We start from the raw sequence: 21,323 nt of genomic DNA on the forward strand, positions 1-21,323 counted from the left end.
AATGACATGGATGGAACTAGAGGGTATTACGTTAAGCAAAATAAGTCAGTCAGAGAAAGACAATTCTCATATGATCTTTCTGAGATGAGGAATCTGAGAGGCAGGGTTGGGGGTCATGGGGTATAGGGAGGGAAAAAATGAAACAAGATGGGATCAGGAGGGATACAAACTGTAAGAGACTCTTAATCTCACAAAACAAACTGAGGGTTGTTGGTGGGAGAGAGGGTGTGGAAAAGGAAGTCTGGGTTATGCACATTGGGAAGCGTATGTGCTATGGTAAGTGCTGTGAAATGTGTAAGCCTGATGATTCACAGATCTGTACCCCTGGGGCAAATAATACAATATATGTTAATTTAGGGGGAAAAAGCAATGAAAAAAAATACATGTATTTTTATATTTTAGTACTTTTCTAATTATTAGATAGCTTTTTTTTAAGGCAGTGATGTTTCACATTTCCAAAATAGTTACTATTTTATTTTTTTTAAGATTTATTTATTTATTTGACCGAGAGAGGACACAAGTAGGCAGAGAGGCAGGCAAAGGAGCTGCTCAGCAGCTCCCTGCTGAGCAGAGAGAGCCTGATGTGGGGCTTGATCCCAGTATGCTGAAATCATAACTTCATAGCTGAAGGCAGAGGCTTAACCCACTGAGCCACCCAGGTGCCCCAATGGCTACTGTTTTAATCAAGATAAAATCGTCCTTAGAAGGCAGAGAATCCATAATCTTTCTGGGACAATACTCTAGACTCTGTTGAATTATTAAGCTCATCCAGTCCTCTAGCTCCCACTGGCCAATCTGGCCACTCCCCTACAAGCTTGGGACTCCAGTGGCCCTCACTCTCCCATGAATTCCCTGCAATTATATTCTAAAGTTGGCATATCTTTGCTTGTGTACCTTTTTCAAAAGAGAAGTTCAATGGCTTTCATCAAATTTCCAAAGGGGCCCTTGACCCAAAAGGAGTTGGGAGTCTCTCCTCTGGAGTCTGGAGGATAACAAGAGGTCTGGGTGTTGCTAATGACATGATTTAATTCTCTCAATGACAACCAAAAAAAGTGAACTTTATTAGGGAAGTTTTCCGGTATCCGTAAAGTATCAAAAACTTTTTTCATCCACATTATTTTAAGAAGCAAGCTCTACAAATAGTTTACAAAATGGTATGGGTGCTTATAAGGGGTGGGGGTGGGGAGACATGGATGCTGGAAAACAAAAAACAGAGAGAACTATTTCCAAAACCAGATAAAAGGTCATTTCTTTTTTGATATATTGTTTCTTGGAGCAGTTGGTATTTGATCCATGTAAGGGAGAGATATTCTGGGCTTCCTTTCAAAGAAGGAGTAAACATTTCAGTATAGTGAGAAGAGAAAACTAAATGGAATACAGAAAAACATAACAGTTTACTGAATTTGGGAGAAGATCTTTTGAGGAGATGCAACAAACCCTTCTAAGCCAGAAGTTGTGTCTTTCCTTGGTCACTTCTCTTCCCCCACTGGGCTGGCTTGTCTCCACACCCCCTCACCTTGAAGGCAAGCAGTGTCTGACCAAAGGAGGTATTCAGTAAGCATAGATTAAACCAGTAAGTAACTGAAGCAGCTTTCTATGAAATTAAATCACGGGAAATGTGGGTAAGTCCTTAAGTGAGATTTCTTCCCTAGTAAAGTTTTAAAATCAAGAATACCATGATTTTTCTTGATTTGTGGTTAATGGCAAAAAAGAATTAGAAAGGCATCTCTGTCTACCCCTCAAGGAAGTGTCTAATTCTTCATTCTTTTGTTTGAAGATTTTTATTTGTTTATTTGAAGGGGGAGGGGCAGAGGAAGAATCTTAAGCAGACTCCAAACTGAGTGTGGAGCCCAATTTGGGGTTCAGACTCACAACCCAGAGATCAAGACCTGAGCCAAAACCAAGACTCAGACACTCAACCAAGTGCACCACCCAGGCACCCCTAATTCTTCACTCTCATGAACTCCTGATTTTCATGAAATTACTTTGTATTGTTCCTACTTCATTTCATGCATTATCACCCTTATCATCAAATAGTAAATATAATCCTGGCAGTTGCTTAGCACAGTTATTAAATAATAACCACTAAATTAATAAATCTCTGGCCTCTAGTTTAACATCTAAAACAAGGGACAAAGATGAAACCGATATTTTAAAAAATCAAGTTAATTAACAAACTACCAACAGAATAATTAGCAAATTACTGAACAAAACAGAGAAAGCTTGAACTGTGTTTCTGCTTGTTATATTGTGCAATGAGCGGTCTGTCCTCTGAATAGGCCATATTTTGAAAAAGATCTCATTACCTCACTTCCAGAAATAATACTACCTCTGTTAGACTTTTTCACTTTTGATCTTTCTGAAAACATATGGAATGACTAAAAGACACAGGAACAGCAAAGCTAATTTATGTGATGGGAACTAAGATTGCAGTGGTGTGGCTATCTCAGCCTCTGACCGTGAATCATAGTCACTGATAACAAAGAAAAAACACCTCGTGTTTTTTTCAGGCTTTCAGGATTTCAAAGAGACTATTTCCTGAACATCGTCTTTCCAAGTTAGTTTTATTATATATGTGTACAAATGTATGAATATATATGCATATTATATACATATGTATATGCATGCATATTGTATATACGTGTTACATGCATGTGTGCATATATGCAATATACCTACACATTTTATATGTATTATCTATAGTTCTATATATATACACAAACATATATATATATAGTACATACACATATCTAAGACTTTAAGTGGTATCCCTCTAAAGAGTAAAATAGTCTCGAATGAAAAGTTTCAGGGCTTTGACAATTATCCGATCCCCAGAAAATCTGGTTAAGTATATGTTCTCTGTGCAATAACAGACATAGTTAAGATTTATTTTAGTTTCAATTTTAATGATTTATAAAGCATTAGAGCTATTCTAGGAATAAAGAAAAAAGACTGTGTAATGGTTCTAAGATTGACTGTTTAAAAATAAGTTAGGATCCTTGGCGTCACTCTCCTTCACTTCTTTAGTTTAAGTAAGAATGTGAAATTTGGTGTATTTAGTTGTTTGATGTCTAAAAGTACTGTGTGCCTGGGAAGCTAAATCTATAGCTGGAGATGCTTGTTAGATTTCCCTTCATAGATATTTGCAGATTCTAGATCCCCTGGAAGGAAAAACAATTCCACATACATGGAAACTCAGTATGCCAATCAAAAGAAGGCCAGAACCTCTCTGCTAGTTAGGAGCGAATTTGTGTTCATTTCATTTAATTTCTGACTCACCATTATCTTGACCCTTGATCGTCACCAAAAATGAAAAGAGAGGCAGGGAGGGGAGAAGGGAGGGAGGGAAATTCAAATTGTTCTCCTCAGACATTTGGGGATGAGACACACTCCATTAAGAGAGTACCGTCAGTGTTCTCAGAAGTCCAAGTAGAGATCTCATTTGAGAACGCCACATAATGATTTTTCCAAATAGAAGCTCTTTAAAAGAATGAAGCCAACAGAGCCCTCCTTCTGCACAGCATTTGGCAGGCCAATTTCCATCTTTACAAGGCCCCTGCAGAATCCCAGTGGGCGGCCCTTCTGAAGTCAGTGGAAGCTAGAAGCAAAGTTCTGAGATAAAGTGAAATGATAACTAAGCCAAATAATTTTTGATAAAAGAAAACACATGTATTTAAGAGAGTCAGAACACTGGACGCCCTGAGGAAGTCTGCTGTGTGCTGCCGGCTGCCACAGAGATTTTATTTCTTTATTTATTTGAGAGAGAGAGAGAGAAACACATGCATAAGCAGGGGCAGAGGGAGAAGCAGACTCCCTGCAGAGCAGGGAGCCCAACGTGGGACTCGATCCCAGGACCCCAGGACCATGACCTGAGCCGAAGGGAGCTGCCCAACTGACTGAGCCACCCAGGTGCCCCAAGAGGCCTTTTCTGAATTCAACAGTGTACTATAGATGTGGTTCTATTGCCTGATTCCATGGTGAAGCCATGATTTCAGAGCAGCAACTTCCTTCGGAAGAACATTATTAGGGGAAAATATATTAATTAAGAATGTTGAGAAATATTCAATCTCTTGAAGCTACTAATTGAATGAAATGAGACTGCTTTAAATGAGCTTCTCTGTACTGAACAAGCACCATCATTCACCCTGGAGCGACGGCTTGAACCAACACAAGATCGTAAGACTCAGCGGAACAAATTGCTTCTAGAAAGGACAAGGTGATAAAAAACAAATAACACTGTAGGGAAAAAAAACACTAACTTTTTAAGTCCAAAAGCTACCACATAATCAATCAAAGCCATTCAAGAAAACAATGTAAAATAAGAAAGCATAAAGGAAGTGAGCTAAAATAACTAAGACACTTCCTAGAAGTATACTAACATGTACAGTTATTCTCACTACTTCTACATAGAAAATGTGAGAAATAGAACTAAAGATGATACTAGTGATCAGTGGATGGTTGTTAGGATGGTAGCTATTTTTGTCTTCTTTTATCCTCTGCTATTTTTAAACATGTTTAGTGCAAAATTAGATGTACCTCCCAGTGTGAAACTGATTTGCCTATCAACTATCTCAGACCCATGACCATCAACCAATATCTGAGATTAGTCTGGGGAATAAGCTTTTAAAGGAATAGTCAAATGAAAGAGAAGGTTTGACAATTATTATTTTGGCAGACAGAAAAAGAATAGCAATTCCTTTTCTTTAAGTTTTCAATTTTTGCTAACCTGATATGTGGCTGCAGAACATTTTTGTACTATAGTCAAGATCATTATAACTGGAGGGAATTCTAAAAATCATCTAGTACAACCTACTATTTTATGTCCTGCAAAGATCAAAGGTCAATGGTACCCAAAGTCACACTTAGTGGCAGAAGTAGATCTTGAACCCAGATCTCTTGTTGGCCAGTCTATTTATCCAATAAAACCAAAGGTTAGGGATTTACTTACAATGTATTCAGATGCAAAATAAATGTCCATTTCCCACAGCTGCTCTGCTATTCCTCACAAGTCCCCACCACACTAAAGTAGAAGGAACTAACTTTAGTCTCAGTCATTGAAGCAAATCCATTCAATGATTTAAATAACTTAGGTATATTCGCATTTCCTCGTGCTTCCTGTCTCTGCTCCAATGTGGCAGCCAAGTGTGTGAGAGCAGGAAGTGAAGGAAGTGTGTGACTTCAGAGTGAAGGAGGAGGGAAGTCTTGAATCCATGTTCACATTCACTCTTTTCTCTCTTCTAACTTTGGCCTCAGTGGCATCTCCTTGTCTGCCTGGTCACTAGCGTCCACTGCTGAAGGCTGTGGCTGGTGACATCATGGCGCATTCTCCTCTTGCCTCAGAAGAAGTCTGGCAGTATTGCCTGTCAAGTCAGTGCCTCCTCGCTGAGATCTTACAACTTCTCCCAACCTGTGTAAGCTACACCTGGCTGCAGGGACACATTGTTCCGACAGCAGCAGCTCCCCAGCAAGTGCCCTCAGCATCCTTCTGCAAGAGGTGCTGGGACATCTGTCACCTTCCATGCCCCATGAGACACTGAGATGCTAGGAAACAGAATTCAGTCTCTCCCTCCCTGTCCACCATGCTGTGGAGGTTCACTGTTCACATGGGAAGAAGTCAAAAGTATGTCTTGTGGGGTGGTCTTCTCTGCTTCTGGCTCTCCCTCAATCTACCCACCACACCTCCCATCTGCCCTTGCAGGAACTTCAGCCAGAGGAGAAAGGGGGGTCATGCTTCAGACTGATTTTTCTGCCTTCTTCCTACAACCTACCATGGCCAAAAGGGGATGGACAGTCCTCTTTCCATGGGGACCATACTTTATCCTTCCCAAAGTAGGGTTCACTCTTCACTTTTCTCTAGAGCCATAAATGTGAGGGGCTATGGCAGAACATGATTTATGGGAGAGAAAGATGAAAGACACATTCACCTAGGAGTGCTAAAATATTCTCTCATAGTCATGATCCCAGAGCCACAAAATGGATCAGCTACATATTCAAATGCCTCATTGAAGGACCAGTCATCTGATTCTGGCCCATACACAGAATAATGACCAATAACTTGTAGGCTGGCCACCCAAAGTACAGGGCTCACATCCTCTGTGGGAATGATGGAAAGAGAGACAAGAAGAGCCAGGAAGACACCAAAGCACCAGCATGCTGGGACTGCGGGACCAGATGCAGAGAATATGGGTCATTTCCGGAGGCTGGGGAGCAGAAGGCCAGGCCCCCATGATGAAAAGCTCTAAAACCCCTTCATGACACAGCAAATCAAAACATCTTGGTTATTTTGCTGTCTGTCACGACTGACATGTTTGTCTCTTACATCATTTTATCCAGAAGACAGAGAGCAAAACAATCTGACTTGTGGGAAATCGTGAGGGTTAGAGTTGACATCTGCACAGCATGCTACGTTCCCTGGAAGAAATGTGCCACATTAAGTGAATTAATATTTCTCCTTTGAAGTTCTCGCTCACATTCATCCCTTCCTAGATGGGAAACATAATCTCTCATCATTTTCGCAGCCTCGAAACCCTGCGAAGAAATATACCAAAGCTTCTCTCTATGAACTTTCCCCCTCACACACACGAGAAAGTGCTTATTGCAGGAAGTAAAAAGCGTCGCCATAGGATCAGAACGGTGCAAAATCAGAAGATGGGAACTACAAAGCTGTCCAAATTGGGTTCAAAGAAAAGAGAAAATAAAAAGGCACATATGGAAGGCTTCTCGCCCAAGAATACAAGAATTACCCACAATCTACCTAGAGATGGTTTTGGAAGGTTGAGGGTGTCGGATGAGATAGGAGTGGGAAGAGGACTCAGGGAAAAGCAAAGGAGAGTCGGCTACGTTCAGGAAGGGGAAACCAAGAAATTGGTGGGCATTTAGAAATGGGATCCACAGCCAGGCGGGGGACAGCCGACCCTACTGACACCCCGTTATGCATTTGTCCTCAGAAGAGTATTCCAGCAGAAGAGTCTTCCAGCCTCCCGCTCCCTGAAAACGTTTTAAAATATAATTAGAATACACACCTCTCTCTCTGCAGATCTTGTCACTGCTGCAATGTTACCTATCTTTATTATTTTCTTTTTACTATCCTCTCCCCGACCAAATCTCCAGAGAGAGGACTTTCCCTGGGTTTTGCTCACTACGGTGTCCCCGGTGGGTGGCCTCGGATTGGTGCTCTGTGGCAAGTGACGTGGGCAGGTCAGACTTATGGCTAGGCAGGGGCCATTGGGATGGGACCGGAAGCACCCAGAGGATGCTATCCAAGTGTCTCCCCCACTGTCCTTCCACAGGTCCCAAGTCAGAGCTCTGCTGCTTTGAAGGAAGTCAGTCTTCCATGACACACTAGTAAAACGCAACACGCTTTAGGTAGGGAGTTAACACCTTACCAGATGTTTAGATGGCAGATAACTGGAAGACGAACCCTCCAGAAATGCACCCACAGAATGAGGAGGTGCAGAAAGGTGCCAAGGGCAATCTGGAGAACGAGAGAGCATGCCACCGCCCGACCTCCTTGAGCTTCCAGAGGTTTCTATTAAACACGTGTCTTCATTTCCCCCACAAAGACGTCTAATGATTATGTTCCCTATAAAACACCACATTCCCTCTCACCCTTCCTGCTAGCCTCTATTGTATTCCCTGGGAGCCATGTGTTTTATGCCTCCACAGAGACACGGAAGATTAAAAAAGAATCAGCGCAGATTACAAAATGAAGACTCAAAGGTTATTTGTATTCTCTCCATAATCATTTTCCATCTTTCATCTTATCAGCACTCATAAATTACACACACTCCATTTAAGAACACAGTGAGCCCAAAATCTCTATTATTTTCAGCATGATTGCAAACAGCTAAGCCAATCACATAAACAACTAAGTGGGGATGCAGCTAACATTGTGTCCTCCCCTCGAGCAGTATTTCGCAGAACTCTGCCCTACAGAGGGCCAGGGTTTCCGGAGGGAGACACCCCCCTCATCCCCCCGGCCCTGGGAGTGGGGAGACGAGAAGCAGGCAGGTAGGGAGAGAAGGGGGGTCTGGCTTCCCCTCGTGCCAGCCTGAATGACCCCACTTAGTGCTCTTTCTATGGGGCCTTCCCCTCATCATGCCCCTGAAGAACCTTTTCCACAGCTTTAAGAAATCTGCAGACCCCTGATCCAAGCACTCAAAAGAGGTGTGTGTTTTCTTCCAGAAAGAGTATGCTACACAGCCTGAAAAAGGAAATGTGTGCAACAGCATAATATTAAAATAATACATCAAGAAAATGTTTCTCCTCAGGGGATTTTCATGTCACTCAACTGTTTAAGCTTTAGGGATTCCCCAGCCTACAAAGGGCCCCCATTCCAGTTTAGTTTATAAGGTAGGGCTTTGGAACCCCAGGCTCACTTTCCTACAAGAAGAGGACATTATGCTGGTCCTCAGGCTTGCAGGAATGACAGCCTGATGCCCCACAGGTGAAGCCTAATGTTACTAACACCATTAGGAGTAGAGATTTGCTTTTGCTCCTTGTAGAGTGGGCTACTGTGGGCCGGTGGGGGTGCCAAACCACTATTTACTATTTCTTTGCATCCGTCCATCCCGTGATACGCGATAAAGAGTGAGTGACAATGGAAGCGCTTCCCCCTCTTCCCACCCACCCCCCACCATCCAGCTCAACTGCCGCTGCCGCTGCCGGGTGCCAAGGCAGTCCCTGTCCCACTGCAGCTGGTGGCTGGCCAAGTGGGCGGGCACCTGTTGTTTGTAGGCGGGAGAATGCCTGGAAACCACTGCCTAACACCAGCTGGAAAAAACTAACTCATGGTTTGCTTGTTTACTTTCCAATATTTCTCACCATTTTATTATGACAATCTGGCACCTAATATAAATCCCAAAAAAGCTTGAGAGGGTTTAACACTTAGGGGGAAAAAAAAATTCTGGCAGTGTTTACAACCCTCTCGAAACAGGAAAATAAAAAGATAAAGGAAGAAAAAAGAGAACTTAACAATGCATATCTATAAATAACTTTTTAGGTCAAACCACAATTTAGTTTTTGTTTTTCCTTCATTTTGGCTCATTTGATAAGCTAATGAACTGAAAGAAAAGAACTAGTGTTAACCAAACAATGCTAAAAGAGGATTTCAGAATCTCCAAACTTAGGAGCAGATCTGACTCACTTAGTATCGTGAATAATTACAAACAAGGAAATAAAATGTTAATACTCAATTTTCCACCAAAACTTTAGATTTCTTGATGTCAAAACACTCTGCCACAGGATCAGGTTATTTAAAATGCTAAAATTAAATCAACTGCCATTAATGAATATTACCATTTGGGTAGATACCTCTCTATGCCTTTGCAAAAGCAGAAATGCTCTTACAGAGTGTTTTCATCTGTCACCCAGAAAAATACCACTGTTAATAATGGGAGGAGGAGGAGGAGAAGGAATTCTTCCTATGAGTGACTTCTGTACTTTATGCAAAATTCCACCTTTGCATACGCTGCACTATAACCTTGCACTACAACTATTTGTTTATGGATCTTCTTTTTCAGTTGCCTTCTGAATAAAAGGACCAGCGCACTGGTTAAGAGTGTGGGTAATGGGGCTTCACAGACGTAGGTTTTTGGTTTTTGGTTTTTGATTTTTTTAAAGATTTTATTTATTTATTTGACAGGCAGAGATTACAAGTAGGCAGAGAGGCAGGCAGAGAGAGGAGGAAGCAGGCTCCCCACTGAGCAGAGGGCCCGACGTGGGGCTCAATCCCAGGACCCTGGGATCATGACCTGAGCCGAAGGCAGAGGCTTTAACCCACTGAGCCACCCAGGCGCCCCCAGACGTAGGTTCTATTCCAAGTTCAGTTCCTTACTAAGTTGGCAAGGACAAATTATCTAAAGTCCCTAAAGGCTGAGTGCTTCAACAATATAGGGATAACACGAGTGCCTGGGTTAAGCATCTTCCCTCGGCTCAGGTCGTGATCTCAGGATCATGGGATCGAGCCCCTGTTGGGCTTCCTGCTCAGTGGGGAGCCTGCTTCTCCCTCTCCCACTCCCGTGCCCAACTCATGCTCTTACCCTCTCTCTCTCTCTCTCTCTTCTCTCAAATAAATAAATAAATAAAATCTTTTAAAAATAAAATACATAAAATAGGGATAATAATCATAAATACATGCCTCACAGGGCTGTTTGAGATTATATGGGACAATGTATGTAAAATTCTGTGCCCAGAATATAGCAACATTGATGATGATGACGCCTTCATGTCCCCCGTGCCCGGCACAGTTCATTGTAATAGTGCATGTTCAGCATGTGTTTCTTGGATTGAGTTGAATTTCCCCAAACTATCTGTCTGAAGAAGTCCTGTATGTCTTTCTACAGATGATATTGGAACAAAATCTCGGGGAGAATCCAATGCCTTCACCTGACCACTGCTTGGAGACCCCACAGGGCTTTGTGCCATCCTGCATCAGCTCTGTCCTGCCAGCCTACCGGCACCTTCTCAAGCTTTCAGGCTGCTCTGTGACATAGAATCAAATCAGCCTTTTACAAAACAGGGAGTTCCTTTTCTTTTTGCATTTCCAGAGTCAGGCACGCAGGAGGAAAACAGTAAATGCTTGTTCCTGGGCCTAGCTCAAGCCACCTGTCACCATTAATTGAACCCAAAGGGAGCGGTATGCCTTCCAAGGAAGGAGACGTGTTTAAATCCAATCCTTTCTCAACCTCCAAGACTCCATTCAAATCTACCTCTAGTAGGAACCACCAACCAGTCCAACCCACAATCATCCCTCCCTTTTGGAATCTTTATTGTACATCAAAGATAGCCTTCTGGGCGTTTGTGGGGGGGAAAGGTTATGTTAGTCCTGTTTCCTCACACATCCTGTGAGCTCGGGGAAGGGAAGATTAACTAATTATGAATTCTTTTGCACCGAACAAGGACATGTAATAGGCAGGAAACAAATATTTGATTGCTTGATTTAGTTCTGTTTTCCAATGTGCTCGAAGTACTTCTCCAGAATTATCTAATTAATCCTAACTTGATGAGAAGAAAGGCATATTGGATCTGCACAGACTGGAGCCAAGTCCTGGCACCGTCTACGGTGTGAATGAGCAGGGGTGTTCTTGCCGGCTCTGCAACACTGCCTCTCCTTGGCCAGCACTCAATTTTTTGAACTAATGGCTTAGCACACAAGAATTAGCATTTTACAAAACCAAAAACTAACTGCCAACCAAGTCTTCATGGTGTTGTTAACCAACAGCAAACTCTACATTGAGTTCTACTTCCTTCAACTAAATGGATTGGGAAGTGGTCCCAAGACCCCCAGAAAGGGGGTGGGAGGAACCACAATGTCCCCTGTGAACACATAAGCTTGCAAAGGAATAATTAGATCCACTGCAACTGAGAGCTAACGGCTCTCATTTAGAATAGCCACAACTGGCATTTTCAAAGCCTATTAGCCAGGTTCCTCTTCCCTTTGCAGAGTCTGCAATTCTCCTTTATTCATAGCAAGGATTTTCAGGGACCCTAATAAAAATGAGAAGCCTTCCTAGTCCTATAATCTGTTCATTTTTCAAAATGCTTTCACACCTCACCACCTATTTGATTCCTGCAGCCACCCAAGACAGGTAGACCAGGTAACACAGAAGGTCTCACTTTCCAGAAGCACAAAGAATCAGAGTGGTTGCCCCCAGGACCCAACCCATGAGCAGCAGAAGGGGGACCACGACTCAGCCTTCCCTGCCCTCTCCTTGGTGGGTTTTCCTACACCGTTGACCAAAGGGCTGCCACCTAGCTGTTCACCGTCTTCCCACAGTGTGGCAGACAAGATAACCTCTCTGAAAGAGAACGCCCTGCGTTTCTTAAGACATGGGGTGTCCCTGCAGAAAATAGTGCCATTTAAATCCCTAGTCTTCACCAGTGTGTTTCACCATATTGAAGGCAAGTTTGCGTCCAAAATGGTTGAGTGGGAGCCAACTGTGGTGTTCTAATCTTTGTTCATGCTGTCAGTGTGACATATGAAAGAAATATGAATAAAGTGACAGGATGAAAACAAAGCTCGTGGCTGGTGTGAGATACACAGACAGGGTGTGAGCCCCACACGCACTGCAACTGGGTCAAGTTAACACCTCTTCTCTCCCCTACATATGCGGTGTGGAAAAGCTATTTATAAAATGTTTTTAAATATTTAGGACCAAATAAATCAATATTGTTGGGAAACACTTCCTCTGACCAGAACTCATTTAGTTGCCCTAGTCCCATGTGAATAACAGAACCAGGAATGTCAGGACGATCCGAGCCCAGGAATTCAACAGATGTGCCGCGCTTTCTCCGGGGAGGCCCTCCCGGGTCTGCCTTCGGTCTCCGGCCGGGGACCGGGCAGAACCAGAACAAGGGTGGAATCTCAGGAGGGTGGCCTCGTGGCTACCAGTTAGGGCTGATGGAACAAAAACAGGCGTGTGAGAAGTTACCTGGCTCTGCAATTCGCTTTGCTGCTTCAGGCGAAGGTTTTCAGGTGTATCCGCCACGGTAGTGAAGGACTGCTTGGGGTAGTGTCTGTGGAGAAATGTGTTAAAAGAACGTAATTAAAACATTATATTGTTAAGCGATGATTTCGCACCAGTTGCTTTATCCTTTCCTCCCATCACGCTGCAGAGAGGCGTCTCTCCACGTGGTTGGACCTCTGTCTGGATCATTACTGCGGGGCCCCTCCTCTCCTCCATCCTCAGGACCCTCTGTCACCTGTCATCCCACTACCTCCCCAAATTCCAACCTTGGCTTCTCTACTCACTGCCTGCCATCAGCACCCAAGCATGCTCAAGGCTCTCCTAACCTTTACTACCTCTCCCTCCGACCACACACTAATCTAGCCCGCGGAGCTGGATTCTCTTCTCTCCTTCGAAGAGGCCTAAACTCACGGTCCCTGCTCGTCTCCTCTCCAGCTCCTTCCTCAACACCGTGCATGCTGGCTTCTAGCTCCGGCTTCCAGAAGTTTCTCTGGGCACGCTGTAATAACTCCCTGTGGACACATGCAACAGACATCTTTTTGTCTTCCTCTGCTGGACTGCTGCTCCATCGGAAATGTCCTCTCTCTCTCTTGGTCTCTATGTCACCGCACATTCTTGGCCTGGCTGTCCCTTCTCTGTCTCCTGTGGATTCCTCTCTGTCTGCCCACCCCCGCTCAGGGTTCTAACACAGCTTCTTCTCTTCTCACTCTACATCAGGGAGCTGTTGGGTAATCTCTGCATACATGCAGACTACTCCCAAATCTAGCCCAGCAGGCTCTCCAGGACCCCAGATCCACTGGCATTTCCACTTGTGTATGTTCCGCACCCACCATAAACTCAACCAGTCTGAAACTCAACTGTCCAATCCCCCACCCCATCCCCAAGACAGGGTCCTCCCTCTTATTCACTCTTGCATTTATTCGTGCCCATTGCCCAAGCCAGAAACCAGGGGATAATCATGTCTTCTCACACATTCAATCAATCGCCAAGTCTATTGATTTTATCTCCTAAACACACCACGGATATATTTACATTTCTCTCTCTACTGCATTTTTCACGATAGGCCACATTTTCCTTCCAGGTAACTGTAACCCTTGCCAGCTTTTCCCTTCCAAGCCAAACTGCCAAAACAAGCATTTTAAAATACCAATCTGATTACAACACCTCCGAGTATGACTGTTCAATGTCTTCCCAGTGACTGGAGAACAAAGTCCAGGCATTTTTGCCCCTAAATCCCCCTCCACAGTTGTCCTGCTCACTCGCCATGCTCCACCCATGGAGCTCACCCTTGTCCCTCCCACCCCCTCCCCCACAGGCTGCTCTCCTGGCCCAGAACACCCACCCCTCCGCACACCCTGCTTCTCTAGCTGACTCCTCTTCATCAGCCAGGCCTTGCCTTGGATGTCACTTTCTCCAGGAAGCCCTCCTGGCCTCCCTGGTGGGCTCTGGAAGGTACTTTGCTTCCTGCTGTAATTTTTAAATTCATCTGCGTGCTCCTACTGACATGTCCTGTCTCGAAGAACAAGGGAAGTTCTGTGTCAGCGAGAGCTGGCCATCTTGTCTCCTGTCAGAGCACACTGACCACCTACCAGAGTCTGGTTCATCATAGGACTTCAGTAATGTGTGCAAATATTTGTGGAAGGAAGAGAGGTAGGAGAGAGAGGGAGATTAGAGTGAGCCATGTGTGGGCACCTCGGTGGCTCAGTCAGTTCAGCATCTGCCTTCGACTCAGGTCATGATCCCAGGGTCCTGGGATCGAGTCCCACACCAGGCTTCCTGCTCAGCAGGGAGTCTGGTTCTCCCTTTCCCTCTGCCCCTCCATCCACTCATGCTCTCTGTCTCGCTCTCTCTCAAATAAATGAATATTTTAAAAAAAAAAAAAGAGTGAGTCATGTGACCACAGCCCATGGTCAAGCACAGTAAAGCTTCACCATGCTGTGGGATAGATGGTCACACACATGCAAACACACAGGCCCTCCTTGTGACCAAGTGAGGGCATCTGCTCCTTCTGTGTGAGGAAGGGTACAAACACTGGCTCATGGTTGCCTCTTCCCCACGCTCAGCTGACCCAGGACGGGTATCACCACCTCTGGGACTCTGTCACCACGCTCAGAGCTGTCCCTCAAAGAGCTCCCTCCCTCTCTGGCCCCTCTCGTTGGTGACGTCCACCCTGTGTCTCTTACTCTGGTTTCTCAAAAGTCCCCTCCACCTCACTCTCCTTGTAGACGCTTCTTTCCAGCCTCCCGTTCCTGGCTTCCCCTGAGAAGGCTGAGGGAGCCATCTCTGGTCAGTGCCAATAAACTCTGCATGTCCTTCCAACAGTGTCCCCAGCACTTTGGAAATCAGGATTAAAGATATTTTGTAGTCCCGTGGAGTCAGACTCACAACAGGAAATGCGCAACATTGCCTCATTTTCCCAGCATTCTTCAGGAACTAAACGTCCCATATAAGAAAAGACTCCATTTAACTGAAGCTCAAAACCCCACCACTGCTGAACACATCTGAACTATTTTAATCAATATCCTTCAAAAACCTTTTATATAATTATCCTGCCTTCCTAGAGCATCTACAACGCTAATTTAAATTTTGTCATCATACCTTAGCGTCAGCTTCGTAGATATTAACAGATCACGATGTAAAGCAGGACTAGTGCTACTCTGAAAGTGGTAATTAAATCCACTCTCAGGAAGTTTAGCCCATAGAGACCCTGCGGTACCACAGACTAACCCCATTGGGGGCCAGACATTGGGGGATAACCTGATCCTGCTTATTTCTGGTTAATTAAAAAGTAAATAGAATTTTTTAAGTAGACATGATTTTAAAACTAAGCAGAATTTTAAATTAAACAGCATCCTGAGATGGCAAAGTGAACGTGGGTGGGGTAGGTACCGTCTGTAACAGCTTCTCTATGGGCATGAGAAGTTCATCAATGCCAGGCAAAAATCATTTTTATTTGGATACTGATGAAACTTCACTTGCCCACACCACCCATACTGCCCATCCTGAAGTATCATTTCCTGAAAAATCATCTAAGTCTTCTCCTCATTTGATTTGACCATGAGACGAGGTGACAGCTCTGAACTTAAATAGTACGTGCATAGAAATAAAACGCCACTTTTCTAAGTCTGCTTCTGGCACACCATGCTGAGTTCTCAGGGGTCAAGGGCTGCACTAGAAGACAAGGAAACAAAATGAAATCTTCTGGTGCTTTGGTTTTTTTAGAAGACGAGCTGGTGGCCACAGAAGCGAACCTAACAGGCCTCACAATTTCACGGAGGACTAGAAACAGACAGCAATACTTTGCACCTTTCCAACCCTGAAATGTAATGATTCTGTAAGGGTAGGTTCATTGATACATCCCGTAACTTCGTCTAAAGATGCATAACAGGAGGCGCCTGGGTGGCTCAGTGGGTTAAAGCCTCTGCTTTCAGCTCAGGTCATGATCCCAGCATCCTGGGATTGAGCCCCACATCAGGGTCTCTGCTCCATGCAGAGCCTGCTTCTTCTTCTCTCTCTGCCTACTTGTGATCTCTGTCTGTCAAATAAATAAAATCTTTTTTTAAAAAATTCTCTTTCTCCCTCTGCCCCTCCCCCACTCCCTCTCTAAAATAAATACATAAATACAAATTTTAAAAAAATAAAATAAAGATGCCTAATGGGAAGAAATTATCTAAAATTTTGACCTAGGAGAAAAAGTTTAATATTAATAACCAAAATAATAAATGCTGGGAGAAAGGAGGAGTTTATATCTGAAACTACTAGGGATCATGAGTAATATAATGGATTTCTCAACACCGCGTCTATGTAGTCACATCCGTCTACAGTAATCCAATAATATTCTGCTCTATTCGCAACTCTTCCCCACCCACCACCACACTTACAGAAGAAGGAAAAAAAAAAAAAAACAGATGTGGAAATAAACTGAGGGCACAGTTGTCCCTCACAGGATCATAGGTACAGAGAAGCAGAGCATCTGCAAATTAACGGATGGTACCATACAGTTAATCCTAGCTCTTTCTAAATACCATATTTAAATGGTGATAGAAAGTCTTTGGAAAATAAATGCCTTGAATAGAAATCTTAATGAAGGTAGATTTCATCACCAGGCCTACAGAAGGTATGTTTTCTCCCTGCCCATATTAGGGATGAGAATTTAAGACAGAAGGCATTAAGGCACAAGAAATGTATATTCAAAGAGACCCAAGAAAAAAGCTTTAAAATAATAATAATAATAATAGTACAAAAGAAAAGGTGGATGAATTGGTACATTGACACGTTTCCTGGAAATGCGGCATATCATACACTGGGAGCTGTTGAAAGATCTGGGAGAATACTGCGGGATGTTGAAGCATCGTAAATAGAAGTCTCTTAGCTGAAGTACACAAGAATTGGAGGAAATGTCTATATCAAACCAGGCTGCCAGCTGCAATAAACCCAGATTCCCGTGAAATGCTACAATCAGAATAAAAAGAGAAAGAAGCAGGAGAATAACAGAAGACAACATCTGAAACAGCAAAGTTAGGTTACAGAAAGGAGACTTCCAATTTTTTTTTTTTAATCTCTGTGAGATTTCACTGATTTGAACAGAGGAAGAGTGATATGCAAACCACTGAGCTGGTCAGGCTGAGAAACGCAGTGTAAGCAAATTGGAACCTCCACGGACATAGTTATGAGAAAAAACACGCTCAAGAATGTGAGCATCCAGAACCTCACTTTTTATCCAGAGCCCAGTGGCCCTGAAACCAAATTTCCCAGGTTTGGACCTAGATCTTCCAACTTCTAGCTGTGTGCCTTTGGGCAGCTTTCATAACCTCTCTGGGCTCACTGTCTTCATCAGCAAAATCACTATAATGGTTACACCTCTTAGTCTTATTCCAAAATTAACACCTGTAAAGCCTTTCAAATAATGTTTGGCTCATAATAAGAATTTAATAAAATATCTATTATTGATAATAATATCATTATTACCATAACTACCAGTAGGAGTACTTTCTCTTTGCTCTGCACAGCAAACTGACTTAACCTCAGTGCCTCCTTATGTCATCTATATAAGGGAGATAAAAGTCAGCAGGTTGTTGCCAGAACCACATAAAAGAACTTTATAAATGGAAAAATACTGTAAATGTGAGATATTAATAAGCCAACTAGATGTATGAAGGTAAGGTCTTTATGAATTTATTTATCGTAAGTCGTGTGTTAGCATGGTTCTTGCACAGGACATCTGGTAACAGGCATGGTCTGGAGACATTTTTGATTACCCGTCGTTTAGGGCAGGTGGTGGGGTGGACAGCTGGGGGCAGAGGCAAGGGAAGCTGCTGAACATCCCATAATGCACAGAACAACCTCCGCCCCCACCCCAATGGAGACTTAGCCTGTCCAAAATCACCAATACTGCTAAGGTTGAGAAACCCTGTCCAAAACTGCCAATACTGCTAAGGTTGAGAAACCCTAAATAATAGATATAAACCTCAAGCATTATAGAAGTCTACTAATATTAAAACTGCCAGCTCCTTCGAACCAATGGCCACTCTCTGTTTTCATTCCCATCTGCCCTGCAAAGTCAAACACCCCCCGCCTCCCCCTTGTCCTCTGCCACACTGCCGGTCAATTACTCCTGTCTGAGCCTTCTCCCCCGTGAGCACTTAATTCTTTCCTCTGTAGCTTTTTGTTTACTTGACCATGTTAAAGTTCCACTCAAACTAGAAAATGTGAGAGCAGAACTCAGGTGACAGAAGAATCTGTTATGACATCATCGTTTCCTTACGGGTCTCGCACAGAAGAGAGTGAACACAGCAGGCCCGCTTACATGGTGGGCCCTCAGCCCATTTCTAAGAACTTGGACTTGGGGAGGGTTCCCACCACCATTAACTGATAAGACTGTGTCCAAGCTGTACAAACAATAGGGTTTACCCTGAACACTTGCTTTCTCTCTCGGAATCTGGAATTTGGGTACCTGCCAGACATAAGTTGCCTCTACGAAGAGCCCCCAGTGAAAACCCTGGGAACTGAGTCTCTAACGAGTTTGTTGGTTGGCAACACTTCACACACGTCACGAACCGTTGCTGGGAGAATTAAGTGCATCCTGTGAGACTCTACTGGGGGAAGACCCTGAAAGCTTGTCTGCTGTCCTCTGGATCTGGCACCATGCACCTTTTCCCTTTGCTGATTTTGCTTTGTGTATTTTCCCTATAATAAATCACAGCCATGAATACAACTCTATGCTGAGTCCTAAGAAACCTTCTAGAGAATCATCAAACCTGGAGGTCTTGGAGATTGCCAACATAGGACACTTTGTTCCTAACAACACATCGTTCATGAAAGAAAAAGTGTACCAACATTTTTAATATACTATCTACTTCAAGAAAAAGCAAGTTCAACTCTTAAGAACTTTTAAAAGGTAAAAGTTCTGACCTCACATTATTAACCTGGCTTTTCAGCCCTGACTTTCGGAATTAGGTCAGGGCCCAATGACTTGACTTTACACTGTCTTTACACGCTCTGGTCTTAACCAAAGAAGTAATGTCATCCAAGGGCCAGGATCATAACTGATATTTTGTATGGTGGGGAAATGATAGAAGGTTTCAAGGTAACTTTGAGTATTTCTCCCAGATCTGAACAAATCCATTGTTGCGCATCATTTAAAATTATCTTTAAAGAAAAAAACATTGAAAAATAAATCTGAGAGAGATTACCACCAGCAGATCATCTATGAATTTATTTAGAAAGGATGCACTTCAGCATGAGAGAAAATACCTCCAGAACAAGCTAACATGCGAAGAGGAATGGTAAGCAAATCAAATGGTAAGTGTGCAACACACACACATATGCACACATGCACACACATTGTGTGGAATGATAACAGTATTATCTGAGGCTGGTTGTTTTTGTTGTTGTTGTTGTTGTTGTTGTTTTTCCAGGAAAAGCTAACATATTGGAAATCAGATTGAGAGGGTAGTAGAAAATTAGTATTCTAAGGTCCTTTCTTCATGAGAAAGGTTAGGTTAAAGGTGAAGGACAAAGGTTAAATCCTTGCTGAATTTTAGACTGTGCTTCAGCAAATGTGGTAATATTTTAAGGGTGACCACAGAAAATGGAAAACACTATGTGAAGTCAAGTCCTATTGAAGGGGAAAATCAAATTTTTTTAAAATACCAAAATGCTGGGGTGCCTGGGTGGCTCAGTGGGTTAAAGCCTCTGTCTTCAGCTCATGTCATGATCTCAGGGTCCTGGGATCAAGCCCCGCATTGGGCTCTCTGCTCAGCAGGGAGCCTGCTTCCTCCTCTCTCTCTACCTGCCTCTCTGCCTACTTGTGATTTCTGTCTGTCAAATAAATAAATAAAAATCTTTAAAAATAATAAAAATAAAGTAAAAAAAATATTTAAAAAATACCAAAATGCTAATGCAATAAAATAAAAAAGAAAGAAGACAGAAAGAAAAAGAAGCATAGAATAAACAAGACAAATAGAAATTTAACCATTGGGAGAAACAATTCAATAATCACAAAAATAGAATGGGTGAAAATTGCCAGCTAAAACACTAATAGATTCATATTTTTTAACTTAACTGTAAAATAACTACATTTGTGTAAGACAACACACACTTTAAAAATAAAGGCATTGGGGGGCTGCCTGGGTGGCTGAGTGGGTTAAGCCTCTGCCTTCAGCTCAGGTCCTGATCTCAGGGTCCTGGGATGGAGTCCCACATCGGGCTCTCGGCTAGGCAGGGAGCCTGCTTCCTCCTCTCTCTCTCTCTACTTGTGATCTCTCTCTGTCAAATAAATAAAATCTTTAAAAAAAAAAAAAGAAAGAAAAAGAAAAGAAAGGCATTGGGGAGATTGGGTGACTCAGTCAGCTGGGCTTCCAGCTCTTGATTTCGGCGCAGGTCATGATCTCAGGTCGTGAGAGCAAGCCCCATGCCAGGCTCCATGCTCAGTGCAAAGTCTGCTTGGAATCATCTCCCTCTCCCCCCAGCCCCCACACACAAGCTCTCCCTCTCTCCTTCTCTCTCTCAAATAAATTCTTTTTTAAAAATAAATAAAGACAGGGACGCCTGGGTAGCTCAGTTGGTTAAGCAGCTGCCTTCGGCTCAGGTCATGATCCCAGCGTCCTGGGATCGAGTCCCACATCAGGCTCCTTGCTCTGCAGGGAGCCTGCTTCTCCCTCTGACTCTGCCTTCCACTCTGTCTGCCTATGCTCGCTCTCGCTTGCTCTCTCTCTGACAAATAAATAAATAAAATCTTTAAAAATAAATAAATAAATAAATAAAGACATTAATAAGAATAGAAACACTACACAGTGATAAAGTTTCAATGCCCAAAAAAAAAAGTATCATCCTGAATTTAAATGTACCTGATATTAGTATCAACCAATCATTTAAGATTTGTGCGTGCATATGTGTATTTATAGAGAAAGGGGGAAGGAGCATACATGTATGCAAAATTGATAGGGGGAAAAAATGGCATATCCGCCAACACGAGGAAAGATTTCAACACCCCTCTCCCAATTATTTCTAACCAATAAATATATCAAATATGTGGAATATGGAATTCATGGCAATAATACTGGTAATGTCTCAGGGCGCCTGGGTGGCTCAGTGGGTTAAGCCTCTGACTCTTGATTTGGACCCAGATCATAACCTCAGGGTCATGGGATCAAGTTCCGCATCGGGCTCCATGCTCAGCAGGGATTCTGCTCGAAATTCTGTGTCCTTTCCCTCCCATCTGGCCTCCCCTCTCTCGACCACCCCCCACCACTCCACTCCCAATCACACACATGTGCTCTCTCTCTGTCCCTAAAATAAATAAATAAATCTTTAAAAAATATATATTGGTAATGTCTCCATACAGGGGTGGCATTC

General features: G+C 43.3%; 1 protein-coding gene across 2 annotated transcripts in view; it reads right to left on the minus strand.

Annotated features, from left to right (window-relative positions):
• NEBL (nebulette) overlaps positions 1-21,323 on the minus strand; it is a 360,144-nt gene that overhangs the window by 230,279 nt on the left and 108,542 nt on the right. For both annotated transcript variants that reach the window (XM_032349573.1, XM_032349574.1), the window contains exon 3: positions 12,432-12,516. In XM_032349573.1, the coding sequence (XP_032205464.1) occupies positions 12,432-12,516 (85 nt within the window). The remainder of the gene's footprint in view (positions 1-12,431; positions 12,517-21,323) is intronic.

Source organism: Mustela erminea, chromosome 6 (genome assembly GCF_009829155.1).
Source record: "Mustela erminea isolate mMusErm1 chromosome 6, mMusErm1.Pri, whole genome shotgun sequence".
NCBI classification, from domain to species: Eukaryota; Metazoa; Chordata; class Mammalia; order Carnivora; family Mustelidae; genus Mustela; species Mustela erminea.